Source organism: Phoxinus phoxinus (genome assembly GCF_949152265.1).
Source record: "Phoxinus phoxinus genome assembly, chromosome: 25".
Classification (NCBI taxonomy): domain Eukaryota; kingdom Metazoa; phylum Chordata; class Actinopteri; order Cypriniformes; family Leuciscidae; genus Phoxinus; species Phoxinus phoxinus.
Genome location: NC_136900.1, coordinates 21,828,720 through 21,856,538, shown reverse-complemented (window position 1 = coordinate 21,856,538; position 27,819 = coordinate 21,828,720). Strand labels below are relative to the sequence as shown.

The following is a 27,819-nucleotide window of genomic DNA, read 5'->3' as shown; positions in this document are numbered from 1 at the left end:
TATAGTTATTTCAGCACTACATGCACAATAGACTTTAATGTTATAACTGGACGAGCGGTCCTGTCCTAAGATGGCCGCCGTGTGATCTCGCCGGGTCCCATTGGCTCTCAGCGCCGGTAAGCCATCTAGCCTTTATACATGTCTATGCAAATTAGAATGTTTCTAGAATTAAAATGTTTCTAGCACACTGTCCCTTTAACCCTCTAGTGCACCTTATTTAGGGGTCCTACTCGCTCAAAAGTGACCTTTTTCAGTAAAATCAATATTGTTCCAAAATATTTTTTGATTTAATATTTTGTATTTTGAGGCAGCTTTATAATACTAAGTTATGTTTATGCAATAATTATGATCCATTTGTTTCCACATTTTTACAATACAATAAAAATTCTAATATCTTTGTGTTATTTTTTCAATGAACTCATTAAGGTGTGCTTTTTTCTGCATCATCATGGCTGATTTGTAGATCATTTTTGTTATTATCATTTCCCATAAATTTCTATGGCAGTCATTTTAACCTTTTCGAAGTTCACATAGCAAGTGCCACTAAAGTCACCAGGTGTCAAACCATTCTGAATTAAAAAAAAAAAAAAGGAATAATAAAACCTACAAATTTTCGGTCAAAAATGACATAAGAGCACCGAAGGATTAAGATTTCAATACAGGATCTCAACAACATGAGGTTGACAAAAACGCGAACTCACTTTATTTTATTTTTATTGTGTTTTACATAAACATAGATCTATGACATTCGCGCACATACATTTAACAATGAAATTGAATTGAATTATAAAACATACTAGACATTCGATCATCAAAGGCTTTGGAAGGAGAACATTCCATGCATTCTTAAAGGCCAGAAAGTTCAAGACCTCTGCATGATCAACTCCTGATCCAATAAAACAAAGTCTCAGATATTTAAAGATTGCAAATCACTCATAACAGTTTATTTGACAGTGTTAACAGTTTGACAGATTAAATAGAAATTGAAAACACAGCACCCCAAACCATGATAAAAACACTTTATAAAAAAAATAATATTTTTTTAACACTACATGTGAATTAAGTTGCTTACTGTCAAAATAAATGCACATATTGCACCATGTACAATTACGAAAAATAAGAACATTTGTAAATGAACAAATTATTTAAATGGCATATTTATTTTGCGTTTTGTGAAAAACAATCTCTGTGGCATCAACTATTGCGTCAGGTATAAATGAAAACATTTCCATTCAAACATTCAGATGGTATTTTACCATGTGTCCTCATATAATTTTATTTCTATTAAACCTCAAATATCTTTTGTACAGGAAATAATGATACACAATTTCTGTACACACATCAAAGCACCAAAAAAGAAGAAAACCCATTAGAATTGAATCCGCCTAGTAAGAAATAAGCAACTCTATTATGACAAAAAGGCTGATGAACAGCCTTAATCTCTCCGGCCTGCGTTTACAATATTTATGAGTATTATAAAACATATGACAGTCTTCTCATATCATCTATAATATTACAATTACATTGTTCGTGCTAAATTGTCTTCCCAACCATCACAATACATTTTTTTTTTTTTTTACAAATATCTAAAAAAACAGAAAACAAATTAAAATGCAACTATTTTAAAAAGAGTGATTCAATTCCCAAAATATAATTATTATATCATGGATAGTCTGTGGTCCTATAATACAAAAATAGAAAGAAATGAAATACAGGCAGTTAAAAAAAAAAAAAAAAGACAAATATTGCAATAAATCCCTGAGGATTTTTTTGGGGGAAAAAAGCTAAACGTGTGTTATCCACATTTTCATGTTTCAAAATATGTTGCAGGTGTTCCGGCAGTATTCCGTGTTTTCTTTATCCATTGTCCTTATTAAATATCTTCCTATTTCACAATCGGGTCGGTTTAGGGATCTAAAAAGTCTACTTTGATGAATCCTTTCTGTAAAACACAAGCAGAAAACACCACAGGAGTGAGTGACGCTTTGAATCCACACAGGCACATAGTTGTACCAGGTATAGCAACACATGGCTACCATCCCAGATTTGAAGAAAGAACATGTTTTTTTGTTTGTTTTGTTTTTTGTTTCACCCATGGCGTTCTATGGTGTGTTTGGACATGTTCACGAGGAAATCCCCATTTCAGGTGTGTCTGAACCTCTACCTCCCATATCAAACACAAGTGTGTTTGTGTTTTTTGGAAAAACAACAACTCCAAATATGACGGGCTGCTTTGCTTTTGATCATTTAGTATGATAGGTGTTCGTTTGTGAGAATGTATGCGTGCAATGTTGCTTTTTAAACAGTCTTCAAATTACTGGAAAATGTCTAGAGGGCAGGGCGGGAATGACAGCAACTGTGATGTACAACTGTACTAGTACGTAACACGCTAAACACAAACACAAACGGACACATTCTGTGGGTGGGTCTTTATAAGCTGACTGAAACAGATAAAAGAAATACTTAAAAGTTACAATTTTGTCAAGTAAAGGCTTGTCGCTCCAGGTATTGTGAGTGGTTTCCAGGGTGTTGCTATGTGGTTTCTATGGTGTTCTAAGTGGTTCCTAGGGTGTTCTAAGTGGTTGCTATGGTATTCTAAGTGGTTCCTAAGGTGTTCTAAGTGGTTCCTATGGTGTTCTAAGTGGTTGCTAGGGTGTTCTAAGTGGTTCCTAGGGTGTTCTAAGTGGTTCCTAGGGTGTTCTAAGTGGTTGCTAGGGTGTTCTAAGTGGTTGCTAGGGTATTGCTGACTGGCCCACATCAAAAACGAGTGTAAAACCGATGTACGCTCAACAGCTAGAGAATACCCATAATGCACTGCGAAAGTCGCGCGCCAAATTAATTCCTGCGTCTGACCAGAAGATGGCGCCCGCAGTTGAATCATCCATTCATTCAATTTCCCAACCGCTGGTCCAATGTGGCTACAGCGTAATATCATACAATCATAAAGACCTTTTTAATTGGTTATTAAATTTAATTTAATTAAGGTTTATTGATAGTTTCCATGACAGAGTTCAAGATCAATCTTTTTAACACTACTGGAGCTGCCAGTTTGCTAAAATCCAAATAATTATCCAAACGAAATACGCAAAAGCGGATACTCTTCCGGTGCACTCAGTGTCCGAATTCACTCACTCATTTTGATTTACTCCCTCAAGTGAACTAATGGACTAATGTAGGGAACAGTGACTGAGGGTACAGGGAGCGATTTCAGGAACAACCTTAATGTTTTGCTTGAAAATATAGGAGAGGTATTGGACTTTATACTGACACCTACTGGTGTGGATGAATCATACAAAACCAAAGCTTTTATAAATACAAATTTTTTTTTTTGTACATTTGTTGTCCTGATTAAAGAAAGATTAAGAGTCCACCACCAAGTCTCTATGATATTCTGGTCTGCAGATATGACTCAGGTTTGCTCTTTCAATGTAAATAGATGGGATTTTCACACATTTTCAAAAATCGTAGAAAAAGAGAATGATGAACCACATGATTTGAGGTCATTCATGACTGAAGGGAACAGTTATGCACTAAAGTTTAATATTTAGTGTTCTACTTGAAAAAACAAAAGTTATCTTGTACTTTATACTGACACCTACTGGTGTGGATGAATGATTGTAGAAATACTCAATATATTGCAGCATTGTCCGCACCTTTTTCAGCAGTGTTGGCTTTTTTTTCATTAATTTTTTCCCATAGGGATTTGAAAATAGTCTTTGTTAAAGAGTTATAAGGCATGAACCAAACCAATCAGCTTTGATGTGAATCACAACACTACAAACTTTGATTTGAAGTAAAAAAAAAAAAAAAAAAGACAAAAGTACAAGACTGTATTTAACGGCTTTAGTTAGGGAAAGAACTACAATTCCATGAAGCAAACAGCACAATCAAATAAAAAACGATGGAGAAATATAAAACTACTCATTTACAAACCTTGATTATATTTTTAAAAAACTATATATTTTAAGTTTATTGCAAAATACTAATGTATATATAAACATTTAAATATTTTGAGAATGTAGAGAGATCGACTTAATTACGTATTCGCAGTGCTTAATGGGAGTGGGCGGAGCTAAAGAGCTATTTATTTAGACTCTGATTGGTGTAATTTTCTGAACAGCATCATGGGTAATGTAGTTTTTCACCAGGAACTCCACTGTTAAACACGATTATTTTAAAAATGAGCTGAAATAATGTGGCCTGATGTCTTCAGCAGAAGCAAATTAACAACAACATCGTAGCTCACAGTAGGTCTGTCTTTAAAGGTTAATAAGTTATTGCTCAACATCAGTTTTTACTTTGCTGCACTCATGGGAGTGTACATTAGGGATGTTAACCGATGACCGTTTGACCGATGGTTGACCGTATCAACGTTAACCGATCAAAGTTGTTGGTAGTCGGTTAAAAAACAAAAAAAAGTGATCTCTAAATTAGTCTATTATAGACCGTGGACTAAACGCTACTAAAGTTAGCCGTACGTCACATTCCAAGATCTTTTTGTGTGAAGTGAACAAATCCCTCACTCGATCTTTCATAACTCGCCCGTTTGTACTTAATAAACCAATAAAAACATTCGGCGCGAGGTCACTGCGTTTGGGTTCGCGCGCTCACAAGGATTGCGAAAAGTAAAGGCTACAGGCTAACACACTCGAGGTTATAGTAGTGTGTGTGTGGGACCATTTCACCAACAAGAATGACACAGATGTGAGTTGCAACTTGTGTGGTACAGCGCTTAAATATGAAAATACATTACAAATACATAACAGATAAGGTGATGATGATCATCATCTTTCTTTATTATTGTTAGCACTAACGTTACCTCAAACTAAAGCGGCGTCTCTTCGGTTCGGAGCTGTCATTTTCTGAAATGAGCCGCGGCAATGTTTCAAATGAGCTTCTAACGCTAGACAAACGCCTTTATTTTCAACGCGATCACCTTGTACCCGAACCATTTCGAAACTAAGGAGCCATTTGTCTGCCGATTACATACAAGCTCCTCGGCGCCGCATTTGCGGGACTCATGTTTCGCGCTGTTGGGGATTTTAAAAAAGTGACATGAGTGGAAGGGCTGCGCCGGCGCCGTGTGTGTGTGTGTGTGTGAGCGGGAGGCAGAGCGGCAGAGAAGATGCGACAGAGTTGCGAAATTGCAGGCGCGGCTCGAAATGGCTGTTATTTCAAATAGCGTAGCATATTTTAAACTAATCGGTTAACCAGTTTCAACCGGCTAATGAGGCTCGGTGGTCGGTCAATAATTTTTTTTAGTTTTCGCCATCCCTAGTGTACATCGATTAAAAAAAGAAAAACTTCATAACACTCACATTTTTGTAATCTTTGTGTAGTTTCTTGTACTGGAACATGTTGCTTAGCACTGTCGACGCTGCTTTGGAAGCTTTCAGACCGTTAACACTGGGTGAAAATTGAAATTGCAACGTTAGTATGGAAGGAATATCATTTTGAGAGATTGTTGTATAGTTGGAGGACTTTTAGTTTTACCTGCCGTCATGGTCTCTCTTGATGGCCATCAGTTTGGGCACACCATCGAAGAAGGATATGTCCCGTGCCGCCATGCTGCTGGTGGTCACCAGGTTGTTGAGGGCTCCACAGATGTTTAACACCACGTCGATTGACGGCAACTTCTGTTGCCCGTCGAGGGGTAGTTTGCCGACCAAGGGATTTACCACCTTAGTAGCTAAAGTGAAAGAAATTGAGCAATGAGCTTCTCTAATGCTACAGAGGTGCGACTGACTCCAGGTTTGTGGCTAGAGAAGGAAGGCTCACCCATTTCGTTCTTGTCCTTGGCATGACGAGAGAGGTTTCTGACGAAGCCGGTGAGAGAACGGAGCTCTGTATCGGTTTTAACCTTTTCGAAGCACTCCAGAATGACAGGCAAGATCCTTTTCTGCTCTATCGCGACACAACTCAAAACGGACGCCCACTGAGATAGAAAAAAGAAAGGAAAAAAAGAAGTTTAATAGTTGAAATACATTTAATATAGACAGTTGCTAATGTGTTCTAAGTACTAGTTAGGCTAAGATGTTGTGAATTTGTTGCTAGGCGGTTCTGGGTGGTTTCGTGAGCGGTTCATGAGCGGCCAGTGCTAGTTGTTAATCAAACAACAAAAGACAAAGAAGTCACTCACTGCTCTAGACCAATTAGCTTTTGTATTTTTAATACGGATTGATCTATATTTAATTAATACAGTGAAGATTATATGAAGGGTAATTTTACATTTTGATTACTTTATTACATTTCTGAAAAACTACTGATAGATACCTAAATAACCTGAAAAGCAGTTTATTTCATTTGCATCTTTTGCATCCTTTGTATCCTTTTTTTCCCCTGAACATCGCACATACCGAACCGTACCGGAAACGGTGACCCTAAAACTGTGATAAAAACCGAACCGTGAGTAATTTGAACCGCTACACCCCTAAATGCCAGGCTAAGATGTTTTGGCTAGAAGCTAAAGCATTTCTAGCAAGTTTCTCACATATTCTGGGTAGCTGGAGCAAACATAACTGATGAAGTGAGGTAAATGTCTTACCCTCCCATCTCCGGCAGTGATGTTCTGCAGGGCTCCGGCCGCGGCCTCTCGTGTGGCCGTGTTTTTCTCACAGTTCTGAAGCAACTGATTGTACACATCCACTATATCAGGGTGCCAGAGCCACTCCATGCCTTTAGGCTGCCGCGACACTTCTGTAAATGTGCTGAGGCTCTGATTTTGTTTCTGGAAGTAAAAATTAAATATGAGATTAAGCTGTAGTTTTTGAAATAGGAAACTATTTAGGAATTTGATAATTTGACGAATTTGACAAATAGGAATTTGAAAGCAGCTTCTTCCTTACGTCTTTGGCCTTCTTGCTGTTAGGGGTGAAGCAGCCGATAGCTTCTTCTTTTGAAGAGCCTGCAGCTCGGCTTGGACCCTCCAACCGCACCTGAGACGCGGGGGGAATCTCACTGTACACCTGATAGGACAGATTCCTCAACACACACACCGCGTTCTCCACACCCTGAAGGAGGAACACACACATTAATGGCCATGTAAACACACCATTTGCAAGCAGAGTCAACAACAAAGGCAGAAAGTAAAAGTGTGTGTTACACAATTACCTTCTCTTCCAGTTTATCGTCAGACAAGCATTTCTTAATATAGCCAACCAGAGAATCTATAAGGCCGTCTGTCGATCTCATCAATTGTCTGGTCTTCTCGTTCAATGAGCTCATGTTCCTGTACAAGGAAACAGAGGCATATATAAAAGGCTGAATTAAAGAAAACACATTTTGTTTCACCAAAAAAAATTTAAAAAAATAAAACAAATGATATGTGTTATATATTCTCAGTCCATTCTGCCACACCCTGCTTGCTACATATGTATTTTAATTTTTTTTTAAATACATTTATTTGTAGTCAACATTATTCTCAGTGGTGAGTCTTGTTACATTCTCTCAACTAAAGTATATTTTCAAAAATTAAAATAATTAAAAAAAATTTAAATAGGCTTTATTTATTAATGTTCTAAAAAGAACAGTCCCAAAAATCAGCTTTATTTTCTGTAATTTTCAAAAAATAAAATGGTAACACTTTATTTTAAGGTGACGTAGTTATTAATTACTACAAATACTTACTATAGTAATAACAGTACATTATACATAATTACAAGTAACTAACCCTAAACCAAACCCTTTCATTTTTTATAGTAAGCACATGTAGTTAATTAATACTTATTTGAGTAAGTACAACGTAACTGTCACCTTAAAATAAAGTGTAACCCAATCCTAAAAAAACAGGCTTTTCCTAATATATATATATATATATATATATATATATATTTTTTTTTTAACAATATAACCGTCCTAAAACTAGAATTAGTTTTCTATAATTTAAGAAAAAATAACAGTCCTAAATATAGGCTTAATTTTCTAGAATTTTCAAAATGTAAGTCTTAAAAAAAAAAAAAAAAAAAAAAACTTAGGACTAAAAATAACAGTCCTAAAACCAAGCTTTATTTCCAATAATTTTTTAAAATATAGTTTCTTTTTGGGTTAGGTTTTGGATTTAAACATGACTTGTGTTCTTGCTCTTAGGTTTCCTACAAGTGATGTGCCTAGAGGGGATTTTCATTCACTGAAGTTTGATGAAGTTCCTAAAGGAACAGGAAGTAGTAAAGGGGAACTCAAAAAAGTGTGTGTGTGTGTGTGTGTACCTGAGACAGCCAGTTGTGTTGTTGAAGATGTCGGACTCTGAGGCGCTCAGCTCAATGGAGTCCTGGTTCCCAGTGTCCACAGTGTCCACAGTGTCCCCAGTGCCCCCAGTGCCCCCAGTGCCCCCAGTGTCCCCAGTGCCCCCAGTGCCCCCAGTGCCCCCAGTGCCCGAGAGGGGAATCAGAATTTTCTCCGTCAATTGGGGAAGAATTTGCCGTGCCAACTTTTCTTTCAGGTTATCCTTAGAGGACAGATTCCACAGAATACCTACAGGGAATGAGAGCAGGAGGGAGACAGATAAAGAGGAAAAGAGCATGGGAAAGTGCCATGGAAAATAGATAAGAATTTGATAAGGAAACAAACAAAAGAGAAAAAACGGAGGGAAATTAATCACAAATCACAAATTGAAACGGCATGTAAATGATTTACATCCTCCTTGACTTTCGTTATGGTGTCCTCCTCCTAAAAGCCCCCATGTTTAGTAGTGGTGTTCTCATAGATGCGTGTTTATTGAGGACCTTGCTGCTGCACATCCAGACACGCACAGAGCCATAAGCACTGGCATAAACCTTCGCTACAGGAGTCCGCTCATTCCACGGCACATGTCGAGACAACGCCGAGCAATAATTAATGCAGCTTGATGCAACACTGAGAGATCGGTCGACTCCCTACATACACACACATCTAGACTGACTTTGAAAAAACCTGTTCGAAAGTGACTTCTGTGTGTGAGCTGCGCTTCATACATCACTACACTATTAGACAATGGACCTATTTTCCCTGCAAAATTTCACTTGTGAATCATGTGATTGCACATTGAAGGGATAGTTCACCCAGAAATGAAAATGCCGTCATCACTTACTCACCCTCATGTCGTTTCAAACCCGCAAGACATTCGTTCATCTTCGGAACACAAACGAAGGTCTTTTAGAGATTCATATTTGGATATTAATGTTTGGAGATTCATATTTTGTGGTAAACAAATTTGTGCAAACCAAGAATAATTTTTTTGGGTGAACTATCCCTTTAACTCTCAGCTACAGTATAATCTACATCAAGTATTTGGTCACGCTTTAGATTAGGGTCTAATTCTCTCTCTAAACTAACTATTAACTATGACTTTTGCCTCAAACTCATAATTACCGCTTATTAATAGTATCGGGTAGGATTAAGGAATGTAGAATATGGTCATGCAGAAAAATGCATTTATATGTGCTTTAGAAGTACTAATAAACAGCCAATATCCTAGTACAGATGGTACTCAACCAGAATGAGACTTTTACCGCCGCCGTTCCCGCGGCGGTAAAATTGCGGGGGTGTATTTGCTGGCTTTGACCGCTAAGAGGCGCTACAATCGCAGACTTTGAAAAGTGTCAGTTTATTCTCTCTATTGTGTAATCTGCCGCCGCGCCGCGGCTCATTGAGAGTGATTGAAATGTGGTAAAACAGATCAATTCAAGTTAAACATGTAGTTAAATAAATTCATATAATCACAAGACTGAAATTAAATGTAGGCCTAATACATTTAATAAATAATGAAAACATTTCAACACAAAACATTGCAATAGAAAAATATTAGGCTACATCAATGAGGCTTTGCAAGAGCAACGTCTCATCAGCGGACCGACGGTAACGCAGTGGACAACGCACCAGCACGAGCTTCACGGAGCTTCAAGCGATGCGAGATCGAATCTCTCTAGCTTTGGCTGACAGCGTTAAATGTTTTACCATTCTTGATGCTTAGATGGGTAACTGTTTTTTGAAGTCAAGCGTTTTGTTTAATTATCAATGGCACATTACAACATAAATTTGCTACTTTCCAGTAGAGCCGCTGCACAGACGAGAAAACTGATAAAGGAAGATTATCAGCCGATCGCGTCAGAAAATGAAAATGGAAGCTATCTTTAATCTGCTAAATTATTGTTTTGTGAATCATCCACGAAATTGAGATGACTGACAATTGATACCCGTCATAGCAAAGGAAGAAATTTTTAAAAACAGATCCTGGACATTTCAAGGTTTAAATAAAGTGTCGGGGCAGTTTATTTATTTAAAACAGGGTTGCATCAAGTTAGAGTTTATTAAGTAAGAAACAGAATCTTATTCTTGCAACATTTTAAATCTGTATTGACAAAGAAATTGCAGCTAAATAAACAATTAAAACAGTAGGCTATAGCCTAGTCTACAAAACGAAAATAGTTCAAAGCAACATAAATTAAGATTTTCTTTGCTCTCTCGCGCTGGATCTCTTTTATTTTAGTTTATGTCTCCCTGCACTGCGCGCGCCGGGTCTCTCTCGACATTAAACAAGATTTCAGGGTAAAACCCCATTATACAGCTGATAATACTGATGTCGCTGTGTGTCATCCAGACAAATCACGAAAAAAAAACTGTAACATGATTGAGTCTTGCTTCAAACAGAATGCCTGGTTGAATTCACCGTACAATAAAACGAGGTGGATCGCGAATAAGCGCTCTGTATCTGCGGCTCACTCGCATTCGTTTAGTTGGCAAGAACGCGTTTCGTCGATAGTTCATGTTTAGATAATGCCAGATTGTTGACAAACACACTACTCAAACGTGTTAAAATTCTACAAAACCAGTTGAAACAAATGGATTGAACACTTCAACTGAAAGTGTGTGTGAAACCCCTTTAAATACAATAGCCTACATAAAACTACAATATTTATAATTTAAGGGCCTACATTTGGACACATCGAGAGATTTATCTTTAAAAGTATTTTGCCTTTGCCTGGTCATCAGTCTCACTCTGCATATGAAAGACGGAACATTAACACCTCTGAACCCCCAACCCCCCCACAGGCGATCTGAGCTCGAGACCGACTTAAAACAAAGAGAAGTCGCAATTCATACTTACTTCTAGACATAGCATTAGGCTAGTAAAGTGTTGATAATAAAATAATTTAATTATTTAGGCTACATGTAGGCTAATAGGCTAATATTTCTGTCATAAAAGTTTATTAATAAACATTTAATTATTTCAAGAATTGAAGAAATAAAACGCTACCTCGGTTTGGGCAGCTTTTTCCAAGCAAGCCTAAATACAAACGCATGTTCATTTGTTCAAACGCATGTTCATTTGTTGTCATGAATACAATGTTCAACTCAATGTTAAATTCCACAGGGATCTTTGGATCCTTACAACCAGGGTGCGCGATTTGTGAATTATCTATTTTTTTTTTTTATAGCCTATAAATCTCGAACCACAGTGCTTTGTGCTGCTGCTAAACTAAATAACATTTATATAATATTTATGAACTTAAATGAAACAATATCGCAACATTTCGACAAATAAATTATCTGATCTATTTTTACAATTTAATTCAGGGCGATTTAGCCTAGACTACATTTAATTATAGCGAGATTTTCACCCTTGTCCGTTCATCATTGGGAAGCGCTCACAGCTTTTGAGTAGATCTGCACCTCTCGGTTTCATACGGATTACCTAATCAGATAACATTTATTAAATATTTAGACATTTAAAAGCTTTAGACATAGCCGATTTCTTATCGTGACTGAGCGGAGGAAAGTGGCTTTCGGTTCATTTTTGTGACGCGCAGTTCCCGGAGACATGCAGAGACGACAGATAAACTTTTGAATAAAAGTTTGAATATGAATAGCCTACAAGTTTACAGTTTTGACCGATGTAGGCTAGGCTACTCTACTCTGATCTGTATGACTAAAAAACCACGGAGTAGCCTAAAGGGCCTAAGTTATTTTAGCTGTCTGTCTGTTATGAGAAAAATAAATCCAAATGAACGCGCAGCCGCGTCTGCCGAACACTAATTCAACACGCCAGAATAAACCCCGACTTTAGAACAATGGATAGCGCCACTCGGTGTGGTGTGCCAAAATACTTAATTAAAAACTTCAATATATTTCATTCAAAATAATCTCAAAACGCTTTGTGACATTTTGAAAGCCGTGCATGCATTAAGGCACTGGAACCATGAACTGAAACTGGTTCTGATTTTATTGTTTGTCGTTTAAACGTGCCTGTTGCATATCTTTATTTTATATATTTTAAATGGTCTATTGGTGAAGTAATTTATAGCATTGGTTACTGTGGAGGGAGGGGGGATTAAAATAATTCAGCAGAAGCAGGGATGTTTAGACCAGAAGGAAATCCCCGTCCCCCTGGCAAATCGCACCTTATTAAAACCATGTTTTACAAACTCTATATGAACAAAAAAAAGGCTATCCTTTATAAAAAAAATGTTTTGTTTGTTTGATTGTCTGCATTAATAATAGGCTATGACATGCATTAATAGGCTAATATAAAATGTACAATAAATAATCTTTGTTTGTACGGGATTCGAACCCGCGTCATCCATATGACCGATACGTAAGTTCTACCACTCGGCCATGAATATACTTATTTAAAAACGCCCGGTTTATCCAATCTCTTCCAGAAAAGCGCTCATCATTCGTCTCATTCCTCAGTTGAGTAGTAAACAAATAATCAGCTTCTTTGCACCTAATTTATTTTTGTTCGTTATTTTTGTTATTATTATTATTTTTCTGTCCTAAACAATGTTCTATAGTAGCCTATTTCATCTGTTAATTGACATTAACCCCGCTTACATTTCAAAATACGGCAATAGCGGCTGTTTTGCACAATGTCCCTCTGCGCCACCTGGCGGTCATTTCGCGAATGACTTTGAAATGCGACTGGATTATTTTTACCGCGGTAGTTTCGCCGCGGTGCCTGTCGCGGCGGTAATAGGCATTCTGGTTGAGTACCATCTGTAATATGCATGCTAATAAGCAACTAGTTCATAATGAGAATTGGACCCTAAACTAGTGTTACCGAGTATTTTTTATGCAGGCCTGTTGTAAAAGATGATGTGAAACAAGAGGCTGATACACTGAGATCAATCCATGTGCCCAACTTGAACACATTGCGAAATCTGCATGATGAAATCTTTCATCCTTAAGCGAAATTCCTGATCGCTTGCAATTGAATCGATTCCAATTGAAACGACTGGATTTTGCCCGCAAAAATTTGACCGCACCTTTAGGCTTCTCGTGTGAAAATTAAGCTTTGCTATGCAGCCCAAGAAATCAAATTCACCATCAAAGGCACAGGTGAAAGCGTTTGCGTCATAGGCCCTGTTTACACCCGGTATTAAGATGTGTTTTGGTTGATCGGATCACAAGTAGACGACACAAATGGTGTCTAAAACATTTTGAGCTTGCCCACTTTCAACCACTTTCAGAGGTAGTCAAAAACACATTCGACCGGATTGCTTTCGTAGTGTAAACGCTGCATGTGGTCGAATGCGTTCAAACAGCCACGAAAGACCGTCTACTCTCCGTCTACTGACCTAGCGTCAGAGCCGGACAGTAACGGAGTACATTTACTTGAGTACAGTACTTACAGTAAGTACAATTTTGAGGGATCTCGGAAACCCTCAATTAGTTGTTTCCCTCTCAAACGTGACTGGATTGTGCAGGCGCCACTGATTGGGACAGCCTATCAGCAATCACCTTTCAGGTTCAGGTTCAGAGGTGTGTCAGAACATTGCTATATTGCCTTCTTTGCTGGTTTAGGTTTATTGATTTGATTGATGAAAAAACAGAGAAACTCACATGTACACACAATTGTTAGTTCAAATGTGGGTGCAAAAATCCATTAAAACTCTAGCAGAGGTTTGCCAGAGCGTTGCTATTGTGCTATTGCCTTGTGGGCAAGTGCGAAATGTTAAATAAAGCAACATGGTAAAAAGATGAAAATTACTTGCTTTTACTTTCAATTCCTTTTACATTCTCCAAGGTATTCACATTAACATTTTTCATAACTCCATGTAGGACGTTTCTGTACATAAATGTAAGCACTGTGGCAGTAGTAATGCAATATTTAGAAAATGTACTCTTGTACTCTTGATACTCAAGTACTTTTAAAAACAAGTACTTCAGTACTTTTACTTGAGTAGACATCTGACTGTAGTACTTTTACTTGTACTTGAGTAAAATTTAGCAAGGGGTATCTGTACTTTTACTCTAGTAATGAAGCTGTGTACTCTGTCCGCCTCTGCCTAACGTAAACTTTATGGGAAGCGCTAGCCAGACGGGATTTAAACCAGACGGGGTCTCGGTGCGCATTCATATGTACATTTCGCAAGCTTATTTTGTACATTAGATCGGAAGATCGGAAAAAAACCCATACATTTACCCACTCATAGTCCTTCCCCTTGAAGATATCAGGACAGAAGTTTTATAAAGTGGACAAAAGAGCTGTAAACCAGCTGTAAACAGGTATGTGTCGCCGTTATGATCCGATCAACCAAAACGCATCTTCATACCAGGTGTAAACACGGCCATAATAATAATAAAAAAACACGTGTTCCAATGGCAATTATAATGGCAGTAAATTTAAGAACAACATGAGTGAAACGCCCACCTGTGATGTTCTTGCGGAGTTCGTCATCTGGGTCTTTTATGGCCTCTATGAGCTTGGGGATCCCGTCGGCTTTAATAAGGGCGGCTTTGTTCACCATGTTCTCATAGATGAGGTTCCTGGTGGCGCCGGTCGCGTAGCGCTTCACCTCTTGGTCGTCACTGTTGAACAGCTGCACCAGGAGAGGTATTCCCTGCAATTTGTTCACCTAAAAGAAACAGACGTTCTACTCAAATCGAAGACATTTACACAAATCAGTTGAATGTTTCTTCAGATGAAAAGCAACTGCATACCTGTATCTTTGCGTCTTTATCAGTGTAACACTGATGTTGGATGTAGGCAGCTCCCAACATCTGAAGTTCTGGATCGGGCTGATTAAGATAGCTGATGGCAGAAGGCATGTCCAAGTTGTCGAGTCTATACAAAAAAATTTAACATTTATTTAGTAAATTTGTCCTGTAAAGATGATGATTAGCTGTATATGTTCATACAGGAGGTTTTCTTCAAGGACTTTTCAATTTTACCCAGCTAACAGAGAAGTTTCTCAGAACTTTAGCTAACGTTCTGGCAAGGTTCTCTTAAAGTTATGGACCGATGTTCTTCCAGTGATAATAGAATATTTGTTCAAAGATATCTGATTATTTTTTGTTTTCATCAGAATTTTTATTACTTCTTGTTTCAGAATGTTCAGAACATCATAAAGTAACGTTCCCATTATGTTTGAAGAGTGATACGATGGAAAGTCCCCTTAAATGTTCACATAATTTTTATTTTTTATTTTTTTTTAAACCTGTACATTTGGACGTTCAGACACTTAATGGGAATGTTAGCAAAATATTCTTCGAAGATGTTTTTGTTAGCATGTGAACTTTAGCAATGAGCTCTGGAGATTATGTAGGAAATTTGGGGTTGAATCAGTGTTTCCCAACCATGTTCCCAATTCTTTTACCCATCATTTCTTGTCAATGCTCTTCTCAATGTTTCCAAATATTGTTAAAAAAACCTAACTAGTACTACTTCCATTTTAAGAGTCAGCATTATTTGAAAATGATTTTGCTTAAGAGGACATTCCTCTACGTGTGTTTGTGTGTGCTGGTGCATGTCGCCGGAGTGCTAGGAAGTGTGTGTGTTTTTTTCCCAGGGTGTGTGAAGTATGAGGTGGCTGGACTGGTTTGGGTGTGCCTGCACAACAGACTCGCTCTTCACTTTTTATGCACATATAAGCAGGGCTAGGCAACATCACACACACACACACACACACACACACACACACACACACACACACACACACACACACACACACACACACACACGCTACGTGTGGGTGTACTCAGGCTGTTAAAGCAAAGTATAAATAATTTCTTGCTTCAAAGGTCAGCAATCACTATGGGTAATCACTATAGCTAACAGGCTAATTAGCAAACAGTAATGTGCAGTGTTTGTTGTAAAACAGTGTGGCTCGACTATAGCTATGGTACATAATTCAGGGAATTTTTGACCGACAGTAATAAGGAAGCGTTTGGTAAGACATGTCATTTGTGGTTGGACACATGTTATTTGTGCATTTTAAGCAATTAGGCCTACTTTTAAGTGGCGTTTTACTCTTGTGGTGCTTTACGCTAATGGTGCTAGCATACTACTTTTTCTTACATCTTTAAAGTAATTTAAAAGACAATTTCATGATGTTTTGATACCAGACACCCTTAGTTAATAGTTTTGCTGTTAAATGAGCAGTATATCCAAAACTTTATCTTATCTGGGGTATATATACCGGTATCTCATGACTTTTCTTTTTTAAATAATCCAGAAATTAAATTGGGTAATCATTAACTTGATGGACACAAACCAAAAGATAAGATTGTTCATAATGAAATCGGGTGTTAGCACATAAACTTTATGAGCTTATGTAACATCTGAGTGAAAAAAAACAAAATCGAAATAAAATCATTCAACGTCATTCTACATTAAATTCGGCAAGTTTATACGGTGCTCGGCAACGGTTTAAAAAAAAAAAAAACATCTCTGCTTTGCATTGTTCCTGACAACAACTCAATTCTCAATTCAACTTCAATTCTGAACGAAAAGCAAATTCACCCTATCCCTTTTCCAAATACATGTTATTGATCTTATTGTGAATATATGTTTCATTTTCTAAATACTGTAATTTTTTAATCAAAATGTTGTAACACGATCTTCCTGTGATTCGACAGACTTCTTTCTGGTGACGTATAAAATTTTATTCGCTTAGCTCCACCGCTTTCTTACAATCGACTGCAAGCGTGCATTCAGATCTGCCTCTATTCAATCAACAACTGAAGGATGGAACCACGTCCCGTTTTTTTTCAAGATTAACCATTTTACTCGGATGTACGTCACCATATGGAAGAGAAAATTTGTCACTACTTGCTTCTATAAATTCTTCCTTGCCTTGATTAGGATGTTTCGCTATTTCGCTGGTTTCGATATTTTCAAACACCTAAGGTACGTGTTCTTACCCGTTTAGATTGCCCATGCTTCCCGAAAAATCCATGCCATCAAACACATCCTTGCCTCTCCCAACACTATGCATACTCCTTACGGAGCCGGCACGCGACAGCCTTCCCTGCTGCACCAGCGCCATGTTGCCATGGGAGCCATTGAATCCTGCACTACTGCCGAACATGGCGGATGAGGCACTGCCTGTGCGAACCGTTTGCCGATTGTTGATTCGGTTGATGGTGCGGTGGGCGGGGCCTTTGAAGGAGGATGGCCGGCTGACGTAGACCTCCTGCTCCATGCCTCCTCCGCCGCCAGTGGCGAGCGTCCCGCTGAGGGAGCGTTTCATGACCGGTAGCGTCATGGAGCCGACCTGCTGCTGTCCGCTTTCAAATCCGTTCACTCTAGAGGTGCCGTACATGGACGGACGTGGGAAGGTTTTGGCAGCATAGCTGTCGCTCACGTAAGCCTGTTGTGTATAAGTGGCATCACGTTCGGAAGCTATGCTGCCGTCGCTGTCATCCTGTCCCACCCAAGAAGAAGTAAGCTTGCGTGGTATGGGTGTCATACGCATGGAATGCATCGACAACGTCTCCGGGTCGCCCCCCATTTGGCTGAAGGAACGAGTAATTGCACCGACCTGCTGAAGTTGAACTGGGCCACCGCCAGTTTGGTAACTGCCAGTTTGGATACCGCCAGTTTGGAAACCGCCAGTTCGGAAACCGCCAGTTTGCTGTCCGCCAGTTTGGAAACCGCCAGTTTGGTGTCCGCCAGTTTGGAAACCGCCAGTTTGGAAACCGCCAGTTTGGAAACCGCCAGCTTTGTAACCGCCAGCTTGGTGTCCGCCGTCCACGACCTCTTCCTGGTAAAATGCCCCGCCTCCGCCACCCCCTCCTCCTGCTGTGTAACTCATTTTGGCTCTTGGGGCGAAATCAATGGCAGAGCGGGATGAGAAACCACCACTAGAGTACTGGGATGGACGCTGGGCCTAGTAGAAACAAGAAAATGTTTAATATTGAATATCTTAACGATATCAACTATAGCTATCGATTGATTCAAATGTTATCGAATTACATATGTTGATTAATCAATCAATACAAATTATATTAAAGGGTTGGTTAACCCAAAATTTTTAATTCTGTCATTATTATTTTCCCTCATGTTGTTTCAAACCTGCAAGGCATTCGTTCATCTTCAGAACACAAATGAAGATCGATTTAATGAAATCTAAGTGATTTCTGTTCCTCCATTGACAGTCTAAGCAACTACCACTTTCAAGCCTCAGAAAGGTAGGAAAAGACATCAATAAAGTAATCCATGTGACACCAGGGCATACACATAGAACATTATACATTCCTATTATTCAAATCATGTAAAATTATTATTAGGCTACATAAATTAGGTCTGGGACATGGAACACTTCCTATAACACCTGATGTACTCGCTACATCATAAGAAGAATGGCATCTACGTTAATATTAGTCTCTCTGTTTATCCCGAGGTTTACAGTACTCAGCCGTATCCGGGCCGTATCCAGATCAGATGGTGGACCTGCGCCTAAACAAGACTACAACTTAGCCCTGAAGTGTCATCAGCGACCGTGTCAACTAGACTATCCCCTGCGAAGGCCTCACGACACGACAAATGTTTTTTAGTACTCAAAAATTTCATATGTACAGATGAAAACATTATCAATATGATTTCCGTTCACACGGATCCGCTGTATTATGCATGCCAGACAAGTAATTGGCAGTCACTTTGTTGTCGTGTAATTGAACGACTAGAACGCATTAAAAGTTTTGTGTTTTCAGTTGAAAACGGTGTCGTGTAAATGGCCCCTAAGTTAATAGCAAATGATTTTTTACAACGAAAATGAATCAATCTAAAACTTACTTAAACTGGACAATGACTTTCTTCTGTACAGCCAAAACAATATTTGTTGCATTAATTTCCTATCATCACTGTAAAGCTGCTTTGAAACCATATGGATTGTAAAAAGCGCCATATAAATGATGGTGACTTGACTTGACCTGACTTGAAATTGGTAGATGTGTAGCCTGTCAATGGAGGGACGGAAAGCTCTCAGATTTCATTAAAATATCTTCATTTGTGTTACGAAAATTAACGAATGTATTATGGGTTTGGAACGACATGAGGGTGAGTAACTGAATTAATTTTTGCCTGAACTAACCCTTTAATCACATTGATATTTCTGGAGAAACGTCCCAAAATTCAGATAATTCAGATGTATGATCAGTGCAAAAACATTAGGGTGATATTTTAAGTTTGAATTATTGATGTAATAATCATTCCTTTACACCTTATCCCATCCCTAAACTGAACCATAGCACCAAACCTGTCCCTAACATTACCCGTATCCCACCTCAATAGCAGCAAGAGTGTTTTACAAAACAACATGCTATATTTAAAGACACCTAATATAAAGTGTGACCCATACATAATGCATTTTTAATACTATAAATTGACAGCCCAAATTTAAACATAGTATTACTCAAGAAAATAACTGAAAGTGACGCTTAGAGATTTGTAAGCGTGTGACTTTTCATATGAGGTTGTTGAGTAGAGCTGGCCTGTGAAATATCACACCTAACTAACACAATCTCCATTACTCATTTTCAATATTTGGACAAGATACACGTCCATACAGTCACACACACAAAAAAGATTTCTTTAACTTAGCTCAATGTGTGATATGTCTTTCAAACAAGCAAACAACAATCAAATATTTATGTTTATAAGAGGGAAGAATCTTACCATCATTTGTCTGCTGGAGGACTGGGATTTAGAGCTGAAATTTTGGGGGAAGTTTTGGCTCGTTGAAAATTTTGTCATGGTTGAATAATCCCCAGACTCTAAGAGAAGAAAAATACAGAGAATTTAGAGAAATGTTCATCGGAATGGGAATTTTTGACATAATGGACTAGTTATCCTCCCAGTGAACTTTCTCAATGTGTAATCACATACAAGTTTCTGAACACAAGCGTCACACTGCAGTCTATTTGAATCAAGAAAATAAAACTCATGATCTTAACTGGCCATTAAATTACCCAGTTGGTGTAGACTAAAACTATTTTTTTTTAAAAAACAGCTAAAATGAAACCACAGATCCTCATTATAAAAAGATTGCATTTGATGAGCAATTTTGCCAATTATTTTAGTTTGTTTTGTTTAATAAAAAATAAAAAAAAATTCTCCAAAACAAAAATGTTCAATCAGGTAGCATTGACAAAGAGAATCAGATACACTGTAAAAAAATAATCCTGCAAAAAAAAAAAAAAAAAAAAACGGTAAACTGCTGGCAGCTGTGGTTGCCAGCATCATAACGTAAAAATATGGCATGATTTTTTTTTTCAATTAACAGCTAAATACTGTTTTGTCACCTACAGCTATATGCTGTTAAATTACAGTTTTATACTGTAGCTGACAAAACGGTATTTAGCTGTTAATTTAAAAAAACAGTAACACCGTATTTTTACAGTATGATGCTGGCAACCACAGCTGCCAGTAGTTTACAGTTTTTTTACAGGACTATTTTTTTTACAGTGTAGCCAATTCTCTTTGTCAATGCTACCTGATTGGACATTATTGTTTAATGAAAAGCTTTTGTTTCATAAAATGATCCCCTTGAGCCATGTTTATGACGCATTTGCACGCAAGTTTGTACACAATCATGCATTTTTTTCTTTGATGGAACTTAAACAAACAAATGCGTTTTGATTCACTTCAGTCATGTTTACGATAGCTTTGTATGCAAGTTTTTTTTCTTTAATTGAACAGTTAAACAAACAAATTGGTTGTTTTGTTTAAATTTAGTAGTTTACGACAGCTTTTCGCACACAAGTTTGAATGTAAACATGCATGTCTGCTCCAATGAATCAAACAACTTTGTTTTGTTTCATGTTTTTGACACCAATGTGCATTGTTTGTACGTCTACTTTGTAAACTTGCACAATAGTTCTTTGATAGTTTGTTTGCTTCCTTGTTGTGAGGTTTATGACACCATTGTATGTACGTTCGCATGTCTTGTTTGAATGGATAGCATAACAGTCTGTGTATATTGTTAGCAGTGGGAAATAAGTTACAGACGTTCAAATAAAGCCGAAGATTCATGGCCAGTAAAGTCATCAAGTCTGTAACTTTACAGCTGAGTCAGTGTGCTCATCATATGCCCTTGTTGACGCTGCAAGTACAATGTGAGGCAAACTTATAGAGTTACACAAAATACTGCAGTGCAAGTTTACAACTAACGTTTTTTTTTATTCTGGCTCAGCAACAGACGGGGTTGCATCTATGAGCATGCATGTACATGTGCAGTTTGGGAGTGGTACAAGCGTTTGATGAATGTAGAGTGAGTTGTAGACAACAGCAGCAAAATAGACAGAACCGGTCTGATGACTGGGACACTCCCAATGTCCCTACCCAAAAAAACACACACCCTTTTGCCCTGCCTCGCCCTGCCCTAGTGGATTGCATAGCTGAATTAAACACAAATAACTATAGCAAGTTATTTGCACCAGAAATCTAATTTTTAATGTTCAAAATGCATTGTTTTAAAGGGATAGTTCAATTTAAATTTTAAATTCTGTCATCATATACTCACCCTAAAGTTGTTTCAAACCTGTATGAATTTCTTTCTTCTGCTGAACACAAAGGAAGATATTTTGAAGAATATCGGTACCAAACAGTTACCAGGTCCCATTGACTGCCATAGTAGGAAAAAAGATATACTATGGCAGTCAATGGGACCAGTTAACTGTTTGGTTACTGACATTATTCAAAATATCTTCCTTTGTGTTCAGCAGAAGAAATAACTTCATACATGTTTGAAACAACTTGAGGGTGAGTAAATGACAGAATTTTCATTTTAAAGTGAACTATCCCTTTAAAACAATCCACTTGACTACATCTCTTAAAAAAAAAAAAAAAAAAAAAAAAAAAAACTCGTTTCTCTTAAACTCGTAGCATATGCTTGGTATTCGCCATTGTCAGATCTAGTTCAGACATTCTGAAGACGTCCTCCAGGAAGCCTTGGGCCAGTAACAGGAATATGCAAGGCTGTTCGAACTTGTCAAAATGCAGGTCCTCATAAACCAGGGGTCCGCTGGTTAATGTATCCGCTAAGCACCAGAGGTTAAACCCTGAAAAGAGCTGCGGCAGACCCTCATAAAGCCAGGAATTCAACCACTTTTTGCCCTAACCACTTAAATCAACCAAATGCGTTTGAGTGCATTCAATGCACAGATGTGTAAGGAACTTTGGGTGTATTTACAATTATATAGTTTCACAAGGGTTGTGCACTGAAACAGAGTTAGGCTTTCTACATTGAGAAAGCAAAACATTCTTTGGCTTTTCCGTCATGCCAATTGATATTCACAGCATTATGATTGACGGCACCGAATAACTTCCCTTTTGTGCGATGTTAAGCACTTTTTTGTTTAGCGTGGGTTGGGTTTTTTCAAAGAGCTTTGAAACTTTCACTTAGTCGTGTAACAGGAACTGAGATTACACTTGGACCTTGCTCAACTTGCCCCTGTAAATTATTGACACCAGACCAGAAGTATTGTATTTCTGTCTGCTACATGCAAGCGCCACTTATCGGTCCTTTTTATACAAAACCTTTGCTTAGATCCATTCTAATTGATGCAGAAAAAAAATCATGAATTCAAAACTGTCCCACCCTATTTTATCCCCTTGAAGAACAACGGTGAAAACTAAATCGACCACGCCTGACGTGAATGAACCACCATTTATGACACTGCTTTTTTATTATCAACTGGAACAAAGGTAGCCTACAATCAACTTAGTTTAGCTTACATTTAATTCAACTTAGTTTAGCTTACATTTAATTCAACTTAGTTTAGCTTACATTCAATTCAACTTAGTTTAGCTTACATTCAACTCAACTTAGTTTAGCTTATATTCAACTTAGTCATACTGACATGCATTATGTACAAATGGCGTGTGATGTTTTGTCTTAGTGTGTTATATACAAATAACAGAAATCATGTGACCACAGTTTTGCAACAGGCTGTTTTGTCTCATAAATATTTAATGTTTTGCATACACTGTAAAAATAAGTTGCTGCCTTAATTTTTTAAAAGTACAATCAACTTGGATCTTTAAGTCATTTCAAATGAAATTGCACTAAACTGACTTTGACTCTGACTGATTTGAATCTTGTATAACGTAGCCTATAAAAATTGTTAAAATTTGCTTAACTTATTTTGATGAGTTCAAGCACAGTAAAAACATGTGCTGTCATAACTTATTGATTATATATATATATATATATATATATATATATATATATATATATATATATAGATTGTTTTATTTAATGCCATATCAGCATCTAAGGCTATTTTCATGGCAAAAAATGTAGCCTATTACAAAAATACAAATTATTGATCATATATATATATTTTTTACAGTGTTCTTAAGTGTAAACAACACAGAACATCCTCTGCCTGTGAATCTAATAATAATAATAATAATAATAATAATGCATTTGCTTTTGAAATCAAATCAAGTTCAAAAAATGAAACTTGAAACCCCAAAACTGAATAAAGATTAAATTCAACTCCTGATCATTGTTAAATGAAACCGCATACTGTATAAAAGCACAGCACAAAGTGCAGATGATGAGCAGATTAATAATTCAAAGGCTGTTGTAGCTGTATTACAATGAGATCAAAGCGCGCGCGGACACACCTGAGGCTGCGTAATGTGACGAGGATCCGTTCTGGCGCGGGAGCGTGGATTTCTCCGCCAGTCTCATGGTCACCTGCTGGTGCACGCGATTAAATCTCGCCAGGTCCTTCGCGTGAGACCCGCCATGAGTCCGAACTTGCGCGAGCTCGTTTTCGGACGGGACCGCGTAAGTACTGACGGCCGAATTGGGCTGCAACGCCGTCAGAAAGACGTTCTCCGTGGTCACGCTCACACTCATTGCGAAGCGACGATGGTACCGAGCTGAAAAGTTACAGTCCCACCAGAGAGAGTGGAAAAAGATATATCCCCGCAATAAAGGCGTCTTCGGTTAGTCAGCTTGTGTTTCTCTGCGCTGATGTAGGAACTGTGGGGCGACGCTCGTCTGACGTTTGATCTGAACTCTGAGGCTTTTTCGCAGGTGGGATTTTAAGTGGGCGGGGCTTAGGTGAGTCATCGGTTACCTGAGCCAGGTACACTCATGAACGAACAAAGGGAGGCTTTTCTTTAATAAGGTTTTATTTGAGTAAGTAAAATGGAAATATACGTCCACTTGATATTTTACTAAAATATGTAATATAATTTGGGGAGAGCGGAACACAACCTAACGCGGGGCTATAGGCTACAACACCCTTGTTTTAAATACTTCCACACATGCTAGCATGACGAAACTTAGTGTATTTACTTGTTGCCATATCAACACAATATAGAGAAAAAAATGCGACAAAATTCAGAAATCTTTGGAAGATATCACTGAACATTTCTTTAAACATTGCTAAAGTAACTAAACTCTACTTATGTTAAAAAAAATTAAAATCTCTATTTTTGGTGTTTATTTTAAACTAGACAAATCTGATATTATTTTTTTTATCTTCTAATGTGTTATTTAACAGTTGATATGATTCTTTAATGCTTCCTAGCAGAAGACATTAGCAGGGTTTAAATCCCAGATGTGCAGCTGGGGCATGTTGTAACACATGTGCCTCTGTTAGAACTGCTATTCTATATACTTTTATGAATTCTATTGAGAAAACATGAGAAAAAGGTGAATAAAGACTGAGAGTCAATGTTCAGAAATTATTAATTATTAATGTTGTATAGCTGTTTTCCGGTTCGTTGTCAAACTCCAAAAAAATTTTTAGTAATTAAAAATTCCATTATTTTATATGAAAAAGTTAATAATTGTAATTAATTGAGAAAATATTTTAGTTTGACTTGTTTGTTGTTGTTGATCAGATTTTAAGCTGTCATATGGTCATGTTACAATGTGCTATGGGGCATGTTGTCACATTTCACTTCCATTCTTTTCCATTCTATAGTAGGCTATATCAAGAAAAAAAGTATACACTGTAAAACAAAACCACATAATTGTAGCCTACTAGACATGTGGAAAATTAATGTGGAAAATAAATAAATACTCTGAACCCTAAGTAGATTTACACACACTGAGAAAGTAAAAAAGCGTTAGGTTGTGGCCTGCTCTCCCCTTTATGTGTATAGGCGGCGGCCTATATATATATAATAGCATAACATGGACTGTACACCAAATAGGCTACTACAATTTACTATCAGTATAAATTTGAAAGTATAATTTAATTCAATTTTCAGCTTTTTTGAAATACAAGATTCAACTCTTTTTTTTAAAGTCAGTTTAATGTAATTAAGTTGATATTGCTAAAAATCCAAGTAATGAAATTGAATAATATGAGACGTATTTCGTGAATACAGTATACTTTCATTAGAGTTAATATATGTGATTTTGATTCATTTTTCTAGCATCTTGTCGTCACTGCAGCGATGGTTCGAAAAGAACGCGCTTTGACATGCAGGTGACGTATGTCTCCGTTTCAACAGGTTGTTGTTGTTGTTGTATCGTCGCCTAGCAACGAGAGAAGCCGGAAAACGCGGGAGGTCATGCTGTGTTCCTGTACGAGCATTCTTCTTCATCTAAAACGTAACGAGCCTTTGCTTTCTATGAAACTCACTGCTCAAGCACTAATATAAACTATCAGATGAAAAATAACGATAGGCTATTCCAACTGAATTTTACCAATGGCACGTCGATTTAGCTTTAGATTTGAAATTAGATTTAGATTTAACAAAGAAATTCAATATAATTAGGCTATTTGCAGTTCTGTGTCATTTCGTAACACACACAAAAAAATAATTCAAACATTGAATTATATTTATACTAGGCATTCTTAATGCAGATGGTCATCACAGGAAATGTCATTGGAAATGTCATCAATTATACAAAACAAGCTTCATTTGTAATGTTCTTCACAAAGTTATCAAGCCCATCACTGAGTCACTGTCTGTGATACTAGATTTCTGTCCAGACAGCATTTCCATGCTTGTTCACAAAACTGAATCATGCTAGTTCATATAAGACGACAATATTAAGCAAATATCGAAAGCTGAAAACAAATAGGAAATGCTTGCTTTTATCTTGTACTCACCAATCTTTGTACTCACTCACCAATCAGCAGGATTTAGTGAATAGTTCCTGTGCTGAGAAAATGTCGTTGGGCCGTATATATTTATTGACCTCTCTCACAGTTCGCTTGCTTGATGCATTCTGACAGATGTCACAGAGAGACAAGAAGATATAGAATCGGCAGTGACAACGCCCTTATCACGATTAAAACAGTACACGTGTGTGTATTCATGATCACTATTGTGGTTACCAATCCCTGAATTAAAAAAATGAGGTGTGTGTGTGTGTGTGGTGACAGACATAGTTTTAGAGGAGAGAAACAGACAAAATGGGTGAGTCTGCAGTGCGGATAGGTGTGATGCAGATGTCAGGCAAGGCGTGAGCAGGGTAAAAAAAACTAAAACTAAAAAAAGACAGTTTCACTGAAAAAAAGAAAAGAAAATAATCTGGCCGTTGTTGATGCCAGAATAATTCTGTAAACCTGTATTAAAAATGTTGTTTGGTTTAACTTAAAAAAAGTAAGTTGTTGCCTTCAAATTTTGAGTACATTGAAATAAATCATTTAAGTTACTACAATGAAGGAGATTATTTATCAGAATCTCAAAATATTATGTTATCTAAAACACATTATCTAAGTTGATTTGATGGAAGAAAAAAAGTGATAACAAATCATGAATATATAATATATTCATGATTTATATATATATATATATATATATATATATATATATATATATATATATATATATATATATATATATATATATATATTAGCCTATATATTAAAAAGAAAACCACATGATGAATCATGAAAAGTTCATCACAAGTAGATTTTTTCCACAAACTGATGTAAATACTAATGTATAGATGGTGCACACACACATGCTTGGTTGTTTCAACTCATGTTTGGGTCAAATATGGACAAACCCAACCGTTGGTTTAAGTTAATCTAGGATAATTTAAACAAACAGTTGGGTTTGACCCAAACATGAAACAAACTAGCATTTATTAGAGTGTGATGTAACATAAAACTGACAAGAAAAAGTAGAATCATAAATGTTAAAATTAAAAACCATCAGATCAGGGAATTATTGCTTTTCACTTCATTATTGCTATTTTGTACGTCTAAAACGGTACATTTACTGTAAAGGTACCTCACTGTAAAATGACATGAAATGCAAAGTTAGGTCTATTTAAACTTTCCCCCACATATATAACTTACTATTAACCAATTAACAGGTTTTTACAGTCACATTTTTACAGTCCTTTACAGTTAAAATTACAATATTTTTTTTACAGTGTTTAGGAAACCAGCAAATAAACGTATACTAATCACCAATTTTAAACCTGGCTGACCTTTAAATACATCTACATTTGTATTATCATGTTAGTGTGACAAAGCAAACATACATTATAAATGTCTTGACTGTCACTTTTGTTCAATTTAATGCACTTTTTTTTTTTCTAATGACCCAAACATTTTTACTGGTATTGTAACCAACCAATCAATATATAACCTTATACAACTAAGGTTATATACAACTAATAACCTATA

At 37.1% G+C, this 27,819-nt stretch overlaps 1 protein-coding gene across 2 annotated transcripts; it reads right to left on the bottom strand.

Annotated features, from left to right (window-relative positions):
- Positions 1 to 701: 701 nt before the first annotated feature.
- Positions 702 to 26,544, bottom strand: pkp3a (plakophilin 3a). 2 transcript variants are annotated; one of them, XM_079603457.1, is made up of 13 exons: positions 26,287 to 26,544; positions 19,874 to 19,971; positions 17,119 to 18,086; positions 14,917 to 15,040; positions 14,627 to 14,831; positions 8,205 to 8,469; positions 7,111 to 7,228; positions 6,846 to 7,010; positions 6,545 to 6,727; positions 5,779 to 5,935; positions 5,494 to 5,689; positions 5,319 to 5,406; positions 702 to 1,942 (listed from the first exon to the last, which is right to left on the bottom strand). In XM_079603457.1, exons 2-13 carry the CDS (start codon positions 19,949 to 19,951, stop codon positions 1,907 to 1,909), a joined length of 2,583 nt encoding a protein of 860 aa, XP_079459583.1. In that variant the 5' UTR covers positions 19,952 to 19,971; positions 26,287 to 26,544; the 3' UTR covers positions 702 to 1,906. The 2 variants fall into 2 exon arrangements, with proteins under 2 accessions (XP_079459583.1, XP_079459582.1); XM_079603456.1 differs by lacking the exon at positions 26,287 to 26,544 and adding an exon at positions 23,831 to 24,277.
- Positions 26,545 to 27,819: the final 1,275 nt, after the last annotated feature.